This window comes from Anabrus simplex, chromosome 8 (assembly GCF_040414725.1).
Source record: "Anabrus simplex isolate iqAnaSimp1 chromosome 8, ASM4041472v1, whole genome shotgun sequence".
Lineage (NCBI taxonomy): Eukaryota > Metazoa > Arthropoda > Insecta > Orthoptera > Tettigoniidae > Anabrus > Anabrus simplex.
Genome location: NC_090272.1, coordinates 38,161,035 through 38,177,035, shown reverse-complemented (window position 1 = coordinate 38,177,035; position 16,001 = coordinate 38,161,035). Strand labels below are relative to the sequence as shown.

Genomic DNA, 16,001 nt, shown 5'->3' with positions numbered 1-16,001 from the left:
ACCCTATGCACCTCGTTTGATCCCCTCCCCTCCTGGTCAGCCCTATCTTTCCTGATAACTGCAGAAGCTACTTCCTCCTCCCTTTTCTCCTTCCCATGACCCTGTTCCACCTGTCTTTTCCTATCATCTACTCTACATTTTCCTTTCCTACCTTTTCCCTTCCTCCTACTCCCACACATCTCAGCAACAGTTCCCTGTCCCTCATCTTCCCTCTGTTGTTCTACCTGGAGTGACTCGTACCGATTTTGCACAGACACCTGTCCTGAATTCTGATCCTGAATAGAGCTCTTAGCCTGCAATCTCCTTCCCCTTAGAACATTAGACCACCTGTCTTCTACAACTCCTCCCTTTCCTTCCCCTCCCTCTTGTACACCTACTGTAACCTGTACGTTGTTTGAGGGAGTCCTATCTTCCTTCCTGTCTTCTGTGAGAATCCTAATTATCTCCCTCAAACTTTCCAACTCCTCCCTCATACCCCTCACTGCCTCACCACACCCACAAAAACTACACTCGCGCTCCTTAGACATTCTTTACGGGGGGAAAAATGAAATTAAAAATAAAATAACTTATTTGCAAAAAATAAATGAACGGAGGGATATATTGTCTGGGATAGTACACAACAATAAGGTAATTAATATACGACTACACTACAATACTACTTAGTCGTGCTCTATTTTTTTATCCTACAACCCCTGACAGGATAAAAACTGCTGTTAATTACTGAATATCGAAAGTAATAGCCTACACAAGAACTACACAATTCCAAAGTGCAATTAAGCCTATTCCAATTACAACAACAGTATTTTAGTACGAGTTTCTACGGATACCTCTACTACACCAGTACTACACAAATATTTTACAATAATAAAATAATCACACTAAATTCTAATAGGATATTACTCGTATACTACTGTACAGTACACTACAGTAATGTTAAACTACTTTCAGACGTATGCTAATTACGGAACCGTACCGTATGTCACTAAACTAAGCACAACAGAAATGAAATTTGCAAGAACTACTGTACTCAAAGATTACCAACGAAGCTAAATGCTTAGACAAATTATTATTAGTATTACGGTCTAATAGATACACACGAAAAATAACACACGAATATAGCAGGGAAGATACGGCACTATCTAAATGTACTGTTTTACACTACCGTGCGTTTGGTTAAATGCTTAAGTATCAAAAAGATTGCCATACACGAAGAAAAACACGAATATAACTGGCAAGATACTATCTAATATATTATACCTTATCTTCACTACAATTCTACTGAAATGTGGTTATGTGATTATTACAGCTGGTGGATTACTATGATGACTCTGCTTCCAGTCATTGGATATTACATTCACTTTCCAAATTCTGTTCAGTACCCTGTACATCCACTGCTGTCTAACTTCTCCTAATGCTCTGATCATCTCAACACTAAATTCATCTGTTCCAGTTGACTTCTTGTTTTTCAGTTTAGATACTGCTGTCTCCACTTCCAAACTATTGGTATTTGTGCTGCCAAAATCATAAGGTTCATTGTCTAAGAGGGTGACATTTCCATCACAGTTCAGTATAGTTTCAAAGTGCCTTTGGAACTCCTGTAGTAGTTTGGTTTTATCCCTAGTCACCTCAGCATTAGGAAGTGCTAGAGATTGGATAGATTCAGTTCCAGTTCTTCTATTCTTAATGATTCTGTATAACCATTTCTTATTCCCATCTTGTGTTATTCTGGCAGCCAGATCTTCCTTGCATTTCTGCTTTTCAGCTGCAACCACTTGTTTAGACATGTAATTTTTTTCTTTCTGACAACTGACAGCTTCTTTTCTTGATATAGGGCTCTATTCGCACAGTTTCTGTCATTGATTGCCTTTTCAATATCATCATTCCACCAGGTAGTTTCTTTAGGTTTTCATATTTGCCTCTGGTGTCCACATACTTTTTCCACTGTATGTGGCACAACCTTCTTTAGAGAGTCCCATTCTTCATCTACCAATTTCAGTTCTTCTCTTGGCAACAATCTGCAGACACCTTCCCTGAATTCTTCCTTTACACTTGGCTTTGTAAGTTGCAACCAGCAGTCTATGGTCTTCACTTGGAATAACCTTGACATCATACACATTCTTCCATACATTTTGATCTATCAGAATATAATCTATTACTGTACCCTTTTTATCCCAGGTATAGCCTTACATGCTGCTGACTGAATACTCCTGCCTTCTGTAAATCCCCAAATATGTACTCCCTTTCTTCATTAACGATACCTGGAATGTCCTTCTTGGAACCTGTTTCTCCCCTTAAAATACCTATATATAACCTTTCATTTTTCACTAAAATAGCTATTTAGAGGGTTGTTCAAAATAAAAGAGAATAGTTGCAATGTGTTCCTTGTAGGGAGAGGTTTTAAACCCTGTTCACTTTTTACAGTTTGCATGGAGTTATTTCTGCACTAACGGTTTTTCTTCTTCAGGAGAAATAAATTCAAAAGAAGAAGAATTGGGTCACTTTGTAACTGATTTAATTGACAGTAATCAAACAAGTGTTCATTGTTTTATTGAGATGTCCCTTGATATAAATGAGAAGAGTAATGATAGTGACAGCTCCAGTGATTTTGATTGCAAAACTAATTCCCTGACCACAAGCAATGATGAAGAACCAAGTTCAAGACTCCACAAATCCCTGGAATCTAGTGATGCAACAAGTCTTTCTCTGTGTAAGTCATTGTGTTCTGGCTATATTCCTAGTTCAGAAAGGAAACTTAGAGAACCTAAATATCAACAATGCTTATAAGGAAAAGGCTGTGCTGGATTAATGAACGTGGCAAGAAGCAGCGGTCATTACAAATGTTCGAAGGCATTTTCATTTGGTTACATCAGAACGTCTACTCTACATGTGGCAGAAGAAGGTAGAAAATCAGTTGGGAAATCAAATTTGAAGAAAAAATGTATACGAGGAGCTTTATCCATGCTTTCAAGAGACTAGAAAAGCAAGAATACAATTTTTTTTTTTTTGCTAGGGGCTTTACGTCACACCAACACAGATAGGTCTTATGGCGATGATGGGATAGGAAAGGCCTAGGAGTTGGAAGGAAGCGGCCGTGGCCTTAATTAAGGTACAGCCCCAGCATTTGCCTGGTGTGAAAATGGGAAACCACGGAAAACCATATTCAGGGCTGCCGATAGTGGGATTTGAACCTACTATCTCCCGGATGCAAGCTCACAGCCGCGCGCCTCTACGCGCACGGCCAACTCGCCTGGTAGAATAAAATGTTAATGATGAAGACCTGCGACTGCGGGCTCTGGAAATTTCCGCCTAAAGAGGGTGATTTCTGCGTATCTCGAGCATGGATTGTACAATTCAAGGAAAAACACAGAATTAAATGGAGGAAGATCACTAAATTTGTTTGACAATCCCATGTACATGATGAAGCAGAAATTGATAAAGTAGTGGAGGAATTCGTGATGACAGCCAAAGAGCGATTCATTAATTATACCCTCCTTCTCAATTTACATGGACCAGAGTGGATTTGAGTGAGAAATGCAATCTAAATGGACCATTTCTTTCGTTGGTAAAAAAAAAAACCCCTCTCTCTCTCTCTCTCTCTCGGAAGCATAATCTATCCTCTCTCTTTCTCTGAAGCACAGGCTACTAGTGCACTCACTAACTCATATACAGTAGAAGTTCGCTATAGCGAGTACGGCATATAATGAGAACCCCGTTTTAACGACAGTTTTGGTCTGTCCCTTCAAAATTCCTATATTGAACTGTGTAATGTCCTTCGGTTACAGCGAGAGCACTAACACAGATGCGTCCGTTATTATGAGCGATTAACACATTGGAGACCGTGTCTTAAGGTGGCATATGGGCTGGCAGACCGCCATATTTTGAAGTTTTTTAAGAACTTGTAGAAAATAGTAGGTAGGTTGCAATTGTAATACGTAAATATCATCAACAAATTAAAAGGGTCTATTCTACAGATTAAAAAGTTGCATTAAGATCTACTGAATACTTTTCACATTACAGATTTTCCAACGGTATGACTCTTGCAACACCAAAAAAGTCTGATAACAAAATCTTACACATAATGAGCTTTAGTGTGGAATTGTTTGAAGCATTCAGCGACACAAAGTGCTAAAGAACACATTGGATACCACCAGCATGTCTCTTTTCTCATTACTTTCCCATTTTACACTTTTCCTTTATCTGCAGTCTCTGCAAGTGCATCCAAATCACCAAAAGTACCCAGCGAATGTGATTAAGTCCCTGCCTTTGAATTATCATCACTTGCGTCACTTCATTCTGAATGAATCTCCAGTCATATGAAGATCATGAAACATTAGCTAAATAAACTACAAAGTGCGAAATCACACCTGGGTGGAATATGATAGAATAAGTTATAAATACCTTCATCACTAACATGAAGTTCGAAATCAGGGTCTAGATCTGAATTATCTACCTCTTCTTCTGAACCACTGTCATCAAAAATCTCTTCTAAAATCTCTACAATTCCACTTTACTTCAATGATCCAATCAAGATAGCAGAAACAAAACACAGTCTAAACACTTTGCACGATGTAAACAAAACTCTGAAAGCGCGCGCCTTGAGCAGCTGGAACAAGGCTGGAAGCATGGAATGTAGAAGCGAACTCGAGCAAAATTAAGTTGCTATAAGTTCGAGAAACCAACGACAGAGGACATGAATGCACGGTATAGCCGTTATAGAATTTCTTTAATGTGGTATGTATAGTTTCCGCTCAATTCTCATCCTGGCTGTGTTGACAATATAAGAAGTACGCGGGCCTGAGTTAGCCTTGGGCGCGGTCAGTCTGCACTGTTACGCCACCCCGATACACACCCAGGCTAGGTCTCCAATGTGTTAAGCGTGCGCAATTCTTTTCGTTACCGATATTTATGCACCCAGCGATTATGTTGCATGCGATCGATCATCTTCGGTATTGTTTCCTCGCTATGTCCACTAGCGAGCTCTCTCGTTGATGTTCGACTAAATTCCAACATCGCCTTCGAGTGTCAACTCAGAGTGCTCGCAAATGCACACAACGAGAGAAAACGATACTGTACCGAAGATGATGATCACATTCTGTGGCAAACATTTCAGTTAGTAATACCCGTCGACTGCTGTTACATAAAGAAAAATGGAAATGAAAGAAGAGAACATGTTTTCGTAATAAATGCGTAAATAACGTGTCCAATAGCAGTTGTTAACTCGTTAAAAATAAAGGCTGAAGTAAACGATTGCTAAATTTTAATGCTAAATACTGCAATTAAGTAAGAATGGGATACACCTCAAGATATGGAAGAATGCATCATTGATTTCAGAGGTTTGTTTTATATTTTCTAGCATATGATTAAATTTTGGATAGGCTTTTATCATGTAAATTTACAGCGAGAAGGTTATAATTTTTCTACTGGTGCTTGAAGTATGTTTACATGATACATATAGTACGGTTAAGTTAGTTAGGTGACACTGTTTGATTAAGAAAACTGAAATGTTTGCCACAAAATGCGATCGATCAACTTCGGTACAGTATCGTATTCTCTCGTTGTGTGCATTTACGAGCACTCTGACACTCGAAGGCGATGTTCGAATTGATTAGCGATACCAGTCGACTGCTGTTCTCTAAAGCAGAATTCAAAATGAAAGAGGATAACACATTTTCGTAATAAATGCGTAAATAATGTCGCCGTTAGCAGTTGCTAAGTCGTTAGAAATTTAGTCTGACGTAAACGGCCGCTGAATTTTAATCCTCTACACTGAAATAAAGTAAGAATGTGATACACCTAACGATATAGCAGAGCACATCATTGATTTCTGAGGTTAGATTATATTTTCTCGCGCCTGGTTAAATTTTGGTAAGGCTATTCGCATCTAAATTTATAGCGAGAAGTTTATCACCTTTCTACTGGCGCTTGATATATGTTTTCATGATACGTATAATATGGTTAGGTTAGGTGACACTGTTTGAATAAGAAAATTGAAGCTTTTGACACAAAATGCGATCTTCGGTAATGTTTTCTCGCTATGTGCACTTGGGTGCTCTCTCGTCAACATTTGAATGTGATGTTAGAGTCGATCGGAGTCTATTAGTAATAACCGTCAACTGCTGTTCCGTGAAGAAAATGAGGAATGAAAGAGGAGAACATATTTTCGTAATAAATACATAAATAACATGGTCGATAGCAGTTGTTAACTCGTTAGAAATAATGGCCAAGTAAACGATCACTGAATTTTAATACTCTACACTGAAATTAAGTAAGAATGCGATATACCTCAAGATATGGCAGAGCGCATCACTGATTTCAGAGGTTACTTTATATTTTCTTGCGTCTGGTTAAATTTTGGAGAGGCTAATCCCATGTAAATTTATAGTGAGAATGTTATCATTTCTCTACTGCGCTTGGAATATGTTTTCACTATAAATCTGGTACGGTTAAGTTAGGTTAGGTGACTCTGTTTGATTAAGAAAACTGAAATATTTGCCAGAAAATGTGATCAATCAACTTCGGTCCCGCATCGTTTTCTCACTATGTACACTTCATGCGCTCACGTCGTCATTCGAAGGCAATGTTGGAGTCGATTAGTTATACCCATCGACTGCTGTTCTCTAAAAGAGAATTCAAAATGAAAGAGGATAACATGCTTTCGTAATAAATGCATAAATATCGTGGCCGTTAGCAGTTGCTAAGTCATTAGAAAGTAAACGATCGCTTAATTTTTGTGTTTTATACTGAAATTAAGTAAGAATGTGATACACCACAAGATATGGCAGAATACATCACTGATTTCAGAGGATAGTTTATATTTTCTCGAGTCTAGTTAAATTTCGGAACGGCTGTTCCCATGATACATGTACGGTTAGGTTAGGGGTGCCGATGTTTGAAGAAGAAATCTGGAAAGTTTTCCACAGAGGCCTCTGGAGTGATACTATAATTTTTTCAGAATGAAAAACAACAAAAAAATAAGCCGTAGTGTGGATCATCCACAAAAACGCAAGTTTTGAACAAACTGATTGCCATTTCATACCACTTTTAATGTGTATGGGATTTTCCCCAACTTTTATGGAAAATCGGATACAACAACAATCCGTTATAGCGAGTAAATTATTCGCTGTTATGAATTCTCGTTATAACAAACTTCTACTGTGTACTAAAATGCCTGTGATGCAGGAGCCGGTAGGAAGCTTCGGTCAGATAGTTTTGATAAAGATGTTTAAATTTGATAATATTATCATCACCGCTACAAAATCGGGGAAAACAGGAAACGGAGAGTTAAGACAATGGTTTAGAGAAGCCTTCTTCTCATATTCAGGTGACAGTTGTGCTCTGATTGTTGATTCCTGGAACACATATACTGATCCAGCTTGTCTTCACCAGGAAAAACCATTGAGTTTCTTCAAATTCCTCCCCATACCACTGAAAAAATCCAACCCCTGGATAAGTTCTTCTTCCGACAACAGAAATCTTCATACAACAGATTGTCGAAGCTTATGATGTCTCATCAAAATGATTATGTTTAACTTTACCAGACACACTATTCTTTTACAGTCTTTCATTCATTTTCAGTTGTCATCTCCCAGATTCCAGATCATGACAAATATTCCTGGTTTACTGGGAAATACGTAACAGAGTGACCTACCATCTGGGAACAAAATAAAATCTGCAAGGAATAATGTGGCAATGTGTCCCAGTGGGGACACGTTTTTAAGCCCCTCTCCACCACCTTTTTGGCCTGGCTAAACTGCCATTGAAATTAGTATCACTTTGGAATTTTATTCCAACTTGGTTTTAATTTTATTTCCTGTGCGACTTATGTTGCTAACTGTAATTGTATCTTCTATGTTCCCGGAGTTATATTCTATCGTTATCTTTTGGTCTGGTCTTGGGCCAGGTGTGGGGCGAGTTTCTTCTGTGGCTCGCTGACTTTCCTCCTTGCCATGCTTTGCGTTGCTTGTTGTCGGAGTCTTAGTCTATTGTCGCCCGCCATTAACGTTGGGTTGCTTGACGAAGATGCAATGAAGGCGTGCTTGGTGTCTTCTCTGGGGCTGGAGTTTAGCCCAAACCATGGATGTGGGTTAAATTTCCATTGAAAAGGGTGTCTTCTCACCCTTTTATCTTCTGTAATCATCCTCCTAATTTGGATTTTACTTACCATCCTTCTGATAACTAACGTCGTGAGTATTGTATCCGGGAGCTAACGCGTCCCCATCAGTCCGCTGGAAAATGTAAGTTTCTTACCATTTACTTGGAAGTGACCTTCAACATCTGGACTATTGACTTCGGAAATCAAATTATTATGGATTTTGGTGAAAGTTAATTCTCTCAAGTTTCGACTTCAGTGTTTCTCGGCATTTTCTTTTGTCTGTTTTACGTATCACGATTCTCAGGTTTCAATTGTTATATTGTGTTTGTTTCACACTACATGTACTGAACTTTGAAAATTATTTCTGCCTTGGTAAAATCAAATTATAATAATAATTATTATTATCATCATTAATTTGGTAAGAAGTTAAATGTATCCTATCTACGGTTTCAAAGGATTAAGCCTGTGTTGGTTTTAGGCCTATGTGTGTTTTCACCAAGAAGTCCAAAGTTACATTTGAGCTATTCATTTCCTTTTATTAATTTTGGTTTTGCGGCTTGTGCCTTTTGGTAACGACCTGGGTTTTGTATTATGTGGATTGGTCGTTTGTGGCATTCCTAGTTTGTTTACGTTGCCATGACAATACCAATGTACTGGTGTTAACTATTCTACGGTTGTTTCCTGTGTTTTCTTGGGGTTGATTTGTACCTTTGTGATTATGCCCCTTGCTACCGTGGAATTTCGGTTATTTTGGCTCAACCCTTTATGTTATTCATTTATCTTCCTCCTTTTCGGGGTTGGCAATTCTGTCCTTGGGACAGTTTTGTTTTCATTTTACGTTGACGTATGTATTTTGCGTCGGACTCTTGGGGAAACTCACTGGATTACACCGAAGTAATTTGAAAAAGGTTGAAAGGTGTTCATTTTAAGTGACCAAAGTACGCTAGCCTGTTATTCCTCTACGATCGCCATGTTATCAGAAACGTGGTATTGGTTCATTTTATTTGTATCTTTTAAGTGAGCGGCTCACAACTAGTTGATATTTGATCCTTCTGTTTTTTTAAATCGTTGAATCATTTAAAGTCTATATTTGTTACGAGGACGATGTTATTGATTTACAATTTAATTTTATGAATTAACATTTTTTCATTTTTCTTAAGGTAAAGGTGTTCTTTCTTTCACTCATTTTATGTGTTCTGATGTCCAGTACAGTGGTTTATTTAATTATCCACGGTTGTTGTGGCACTTCTCCATTTGTTAAGGTAAGTTTTTCTTGTTTTATTGTTGTTTTGTGTGGAGTGTATTGTATCAGTTGTGCTTCCACTTGTTACTGATGAACTGGGGCAGTAACTGCTAGTTCGTATTTCGGGCTGCCGTTACGGTAGTAGTTGTGGTGTTGGCTACGTAACGGGTCAAATGAAGTACTTATTCATTGTGCATGATGTCAAAAAGACTTAATACAGACTATGAATCTTACTGTTGAATCGACATTGACAGTTGAACTTCTTACAAAATTGTACAAAACTATTCTAAACCTCCTAGTCAATACTATATATTTTTACAACCAATTAAGATGAAAGTTCACACATAAATAGACATGTTTCGATCTGGCAATGGGTCATCCTCAGCAAGACATGTATGATGCATTAAAAACATAGGAAACACACAAAATGAAATGTTAATTAAAAGTTTTTAAAAAGCATGATGAAAGTTAAAAAACTGTGAATTCTTGATCATTAAAACAGTCTTGAGCTGGAAGTATTTCTGTTTCAATACTTTTTGTTGTCCTTTGGTGTGGTTCAACTGGTATATGTATACTGTTGGCTTAGTTTTTGTGTTCCTACCTGGGCTGATATACATAAGCATTATTGAAGTTGAACCGTCTGATTTTAGTGTTACGTGGCCCACTTGCATCATCCGTGTTGAGAAAACATTCGTGCGGTTAAAGACATCACTGACGACGATCAACGGGTGAGAGTATCAGAAATTGCAGAACAAGGCATAAAATTTCAAGTCGGAATCAGTTATGGGAGCTGTCAAGCAATCATCACTAATGACCTACAGTTCCGTTCCTTTTGACTGAAAATCTGAAGTTGAAACGTTTGGCAAATTATTCCAATCCATCTGTGAGAGGCTTACAGCAAGGTTTGCGGAAGAAACCTGGATCGTCACCTGCGACAAACCATGGGTCCACCACTACATTCCCAAATCCAAACAAGCCAGTAAGGAGTGGCGGAGGAAAGGGGAGGCAGCACCAGTGAAAACCAAGACTTAACTGTCAACTGGCAAGGTCCTTGCAACCGTTTTTTCGATCGGCGAGGCATTTTGCTGATTGATTTTTTTTTGCATGGGCAATGCAAAATAAAGGCTGCTTACTACTGCGAGCTGTTGAACAAAGCAAGGGTTGCATATTGCTGCAAAAGACGAAACCAACCGATTCGACAGGTCATCCTCTTCCACGACAATGCACGGCCCCATACTGCAGCTCTGTCTCCAAGCTACAGGAAATGCACTGGACTACACTTGATCATCCTCCTTACAGCCCGAACTTATCAACCTGCGATTTCCATTCGTTCGGACTGCTTAAAGAAATTCTTGGAGGGCAACGATTTAAAGATGACGAGGGTGTGGAAGATTTTGTGTGCAACTGACTGGTGACATGACCCTGTTCTTTTTACGATGAGGGCATCAAAAATCTGCCCACATGCTAGGACAAATGCATTTTCAAAGCAGGAAACTATGTGGAAAAATAAATTGTAATTGCCTTATGTTTTCCAATTAATGAATTTAAATAAAAAATAAAATTCTGTTTATATTTGATCCCCCCTCCTATCAGTCCATCTTTCAGAACAGATTCAAGTGCCACAGTGCACACGTGAATTTAGTTTTAAAATTTATTTAGTTAAAATTCCATAAACATGCTTGACCTGCATTCAAGTCGAGACATTTCAGTATTCCTTCACATCCTCATTTAATTTTGCAAACTACCGTTGTAAGTAATGTATCAAAATGCTTATAACCTTGAAATTGCTAGTTAGTTTCACGAAAAGCTGGAAGTAGCCAAAAGTTCCTAGTATTGTAACTGAATGTTATGCATGCACATTCAAATAAAAGCCAGAAACAAAACTCACTTGCAAAATCTAGTGTCATAATGTAAACTAGCATTAAAAAATACAGCAGCGAAAGCGGTGAGACCATATCAACATATTCACATTCCTGTGGCTTCTCTTAAGAGATGTAAATAACACAACATAACCAGAAACAAACTTACCAACAAAACCATTTGGATCTCTACCATCCAGTGAGTATTTATCATTGAGATAAATAGCAGTTGCAAGAGATTCTTCAGGTGATGTCATCCATTCTAAGATTTTCTTGGCCCAATACATACGTAAGAATCCATGCATTTTCCCTTCCTTCACAAGCTGAATCTGTGCTGAATTCCACAGGTCATCATGGGTGAGGGATTTCTCGAGCTCCTCTCTGCTATACAGATAGGGTCGCTTATCCTTCCTGTAAACAATTATTGATTTAGTAAGTTAAACTGCCTGACCACAGTCAAGATAGTACAAGGCCAGTGTAGTTTCAGACCCAATTGAAGCATAAAAAGCATAATCAATATGGTCTTCACCATCAAACAAATCTACGAAAAATCTAAAGAACAAAACCAGCCTCTTTACATGGCATTTATAGATCTTGTGAAAGGCTTTGACTCCATAGAGTGAGACGCTCTTTCAAATGCCCTGACTTTAGTTGAGCATCTGTCAAAATATACCAAGACACTTCAACTGTTACGTAACAACACGAGTGCTTTTGTTGGACAGCAACAGACCTGGAGAGCACTTTCAGATAACATTGTGATAAGTGATTGCTCCGTCTTTGTTCTCTCTATTTATGAGGAATAGACTGATGAGGAAGATTTCCTCTGATTGCAGAAATAGTGAATACATTTGAAGGTGAATTATTTAATCTTGTTTGTTGTACTGCAAGCAAATATCCTCAACCCCAGTTATTACCGGAGTAATAATTTATACCCTCTCTGTAAATACTTTAGTACTGGCCACAGGGCCATTGAAATTCGTGTTTTTGACGTAATTTACTGCTACGTTATTCATCAAGTGATTCATGGTCACAGATACCATGGTTTTCATTATTTATAAACATGAACTTCCGCCGACTTGAAAGTTATTAATGTTGCCATCTGTTGTGTGTGGATAGCAAATGTCGTCTCCAGTATTCTCCTGCATTCTAGTATCGTCAGTATGAACTATCTTGCCACTGGCCCCCCTCCACCAAGCGGGTATGCGCACAAAAGCATTGCGACTGTGGTCTGACTTGTAGGCTTCTGGGTAGTCGCCATTAGCGTTTTGCTAGCGACCTGTGATGGAAGGATGGCGCGCTTCTCCGCTTGGCGGGATGGATGGAGTGATTATAATGGATCCAGGATGAAGTTGGTTAGAAAGGGCTTAGGCCCTCATGAACTTTGAATGCATTTTTAAAATTTTTATTATCATTTAAACTACCTCGCCTGGAATTTTGAGTGCCTTCTAACGACTACTTTTACCATACGTAAGTAAGAATATGATGATCAAGCAAACTCACGACTACGGGAAGATACTACAATGTAAGTGTTTTTTCCACTCAGCTTTTACTTATTCCAAGTGGTGAACTGAATATTTGAAAATGTGAAGTGCGTACCGCGACAGGATGTAACTTTGCATCAACTAAATTCTACATTTTAGCCTTGCGGTGTTTGAACTTTTTTGGGGTAAAAAAAAAAAAAAACTCATATGTAAACCACTTTTTGTTTACTAGGGACTTGCATCTGCTGTGAATTAATATTAATTCTTATTCGTATTCCATCTTATTTTACCTTCATTTCCTTCTTCTTCATTATATTTTTAAATTAATTTGTTTGTTATTTCGTAAATTTTTAGTGTCCTGTTTTTCTTTTGTCTCTTAATATGTATATGCCTATTGTTGTTTGGTGGCCTTTTATTGACCCTTTTCCTTAACTACCCTAGTGTGGTTTCGTTGCCATGGGAATGCTAATGTTGATCGATGGTGATGCTGGTTGTTGATGGATGTTGGTAGAAATGAATTGATGTCCCTGTAATGAATTTAGTATTGTGGGTGGTTTAACCTGTTCTTCTTTTAATTAATTTTAGCATTTTTCTCTCCCTGTTGGCATATTTTCCTGCTCTGTGTCGCGGATCTTATTATTATTATTATTATTATTATTATTATTATTATTATTATTATTTTGGGATAAACTTACTCCTGGATACTTGATCGTAATATTCTATCCTTCCTTGTGGGAGATCCTTGGAATATACCCCAAAAAACGTTTCAATATCAAGATCACAATGTCGAAATTGTTTCAAGGTTGGATAAGATATATGATGGAAGTATGAACTTTTCAAAGAAATCTATTAGTATTTAAAGGATATCTCAGATTTGAAGAGGCATTTCAGAACTGAACGTAGTCTTTGTTAATTAATTAATTAATTAATTAATTAATTTTCTCATGAACGATCAACTGTAGGTTTTTCTGGTCCTTTGAGCACTAAGATTTTAAAATTTAATTTTCCAGCGAGGATAAGCTTTTAATTCAATTGTAAGAAACTTAAATTCTTTTATTAAATCTCTCTTTGTTTCCAAGTAAGATGATGATGTTTTTTGAATGAGGGTAAACATTTCAAAATGATGACCAGGTCTCCATTTTATCCACCCCTCTGGTGTCACCAGTTTAATTTATGGTGAGTACTTGTTTATTTTTTCTTACCTGATGTTTGTTTGGACTCAGATGTTTCCACAACTCTGATCTGTACTTATCCATTTCATGTATGGTCAGAGCAATTGTGCTGACACTTGGCGTAATTGTGTAGTTAATTGTGTTAATTGGTACACAGTTATCAGACTCCAATTCACAGACAACAATATTGCTTTAACTAATACAGGCAACAACTATTCTGAATGCATTCCACCATGTATATAGTAGAATTTAACATTAACAAAACACAAGTTCTTTACCAACCTGTACCAACCTTCAATGGGGTTGAGCTCTTCAGTGTTATGTTAAGAAAAGTTCTGTAACTGATACTTAGGTCTAACTTGCAGTCACCTGGAGAAGTTCTGGCTGCAGCAATGCTGCATTTGTTTATTGTTTGTGTATCCTCAAGCTCTGGAAATAGTTATCCATTTGGTTTTTAGGATTCTTAATGCATGAATCCACAAAACTATGCCTCAATTCACTGCCTTCATCATAATCTTCTTGCTATGGTTCTGACGCTTATTCAGAAGAGTGTCTCCATGGTACAAATCAAGGCGCCAAGCTCAGAACATACATGGTCACTAAAAGAACAAAAGGAGTATCAACAGGAAGGATGGGAGAGTATTTAGAGATTGGATCTGAATTGGACAGCCTCGTAAAGTAACTTCTGTGGGACAAAAGTCCATCACCTTGGCATCTTCAAAAATGATAAAATTAGTTGGTGTGATGTAAAACCAATATTATTATTATGAATTTGAAAGCCATTTGAATTCATGTTTGAGAACAAAATTCATAACTTATGAAACAAAACAGTAGCGGTCATGAAGATAATAGACATTTCCAGAGATTGGGGCAAATACAAAATAAAAATAAATGAGGCATTTTGTCTCGACCAAAACTTAGCCAGGAGACCACAAGTTAGACCAAGACATCAAACTTCAACATTTTGAGGAGGATAACCATCCCTCATTGAACCTCGAGATCATCACACAGGCCGACACTTTCCGAAACACATTTCTCCAACAGACAATGAGAAGGAGTTTCTACGCTGATTATGTGGTGTATGTCTAGAGTGCCATGAAACAAGATGGGAAAGCAAGTCTTATGGTGGAGTTCCACTGGATGCTGAGGGTTGCTTTGAAAATAATCATGCAAAAAGGAACCTACTGTACTATCTCCCGAATACTGGATACTGGCCGCACTTAAGCGACTGCAGCTATCGAGCTCGGTGAGACCAATTCAGGAGATTGTTGAAAAGAATAAGAAAGTCAGAGAAGAAATAACTGCCAGGTTCTATAACAACAAGGAGCTTTGTGCTAGCACTGCAGCAGAATAGTAGGCCTACTCATTATTAATCCACTCACCAGCAAGTGAATGTCTATGATGATGATGATGATGATGATGAAACACACATGTAACATCATTCTAGAGTTGACTCAACTGGGACTTAATGTGTTTTGAAATGGCACAGTGTGTGAAGGCTTGCAAAGCTCTCTGACTGCTGTGGTCTGTCACAAATGTACTGGCCCACTACTACTGAGCGTTACACAAAAAATAAGTCAAATCATCAATCACCACTGATCTCTGTTTAGGGCTGTTGTCCTGAAGGCAGATCATCTTCCATGACTGTGAAATAATTCTTTATGAAATAATATAAACTGTTACCAGTCACAAGTTTTTATAAATTATTTACTCCACTGCATGTTTCAGAGACTTCGCTCCATTGTCAAGAGGTGAAAATGGTGACATATAACTGTTGCTCTACTTGATACAAACTTGTTTTCAAACAATATTATTGTACAGTGAAACTCGGTTAAGAAGTTCCTGCATAAGAAGTTTTTCCGCCTAAGAAGTGTGATATTCTTGGTCCCTTGATCAGTTGCATTAAGATATATGTATATTTTTCCTGTAAAGTGTTCTGTTGTAAATATATTTCCCGGTTAAACAGTTCAGATTTTAGAGCCATTTGAGATAGAAAATGTCCGCTCAAAGCAGCCAATGGTTAGAACCCTCCAGTCTCTGCGCAAGTTGCACCCTATGTTAGACCGTTCGCGCGCTCGCGGTGTGTCTCTGTTGTCACGGAACCTGTGCGGGCTTGCCAAGGTCATACGATGTCACGCTATGACAACACTGATA

At 38.0% G+C, this 16,001-nt stretch overlaps 1 protein-coding gene across 1 annotated transcript in view; it reads right to left on the bottom strand.

Annotated features, from left to right (window-relative positions):
- The window catches only part of LOC136878691 (deoxyribodipyrimidine photo-lyase), a 127,256-nt gene that overhangs the window by 30,269 nt on the left and 80,986 nt on the right, over nucleotides 1–16,001 (bottom strand). The window contains exon 9 of the mRNA XM_067152113.2: nucleotides 11,364–11,605. Within this exon, the coding sequence (XP_067008214.1) occupies nucleotides 11,364–11,605 (242 nt within the window). The remainder of the gene's footprint in view (nucleotides 1–11,363; nucleotides 11,606–16,001) is intronic.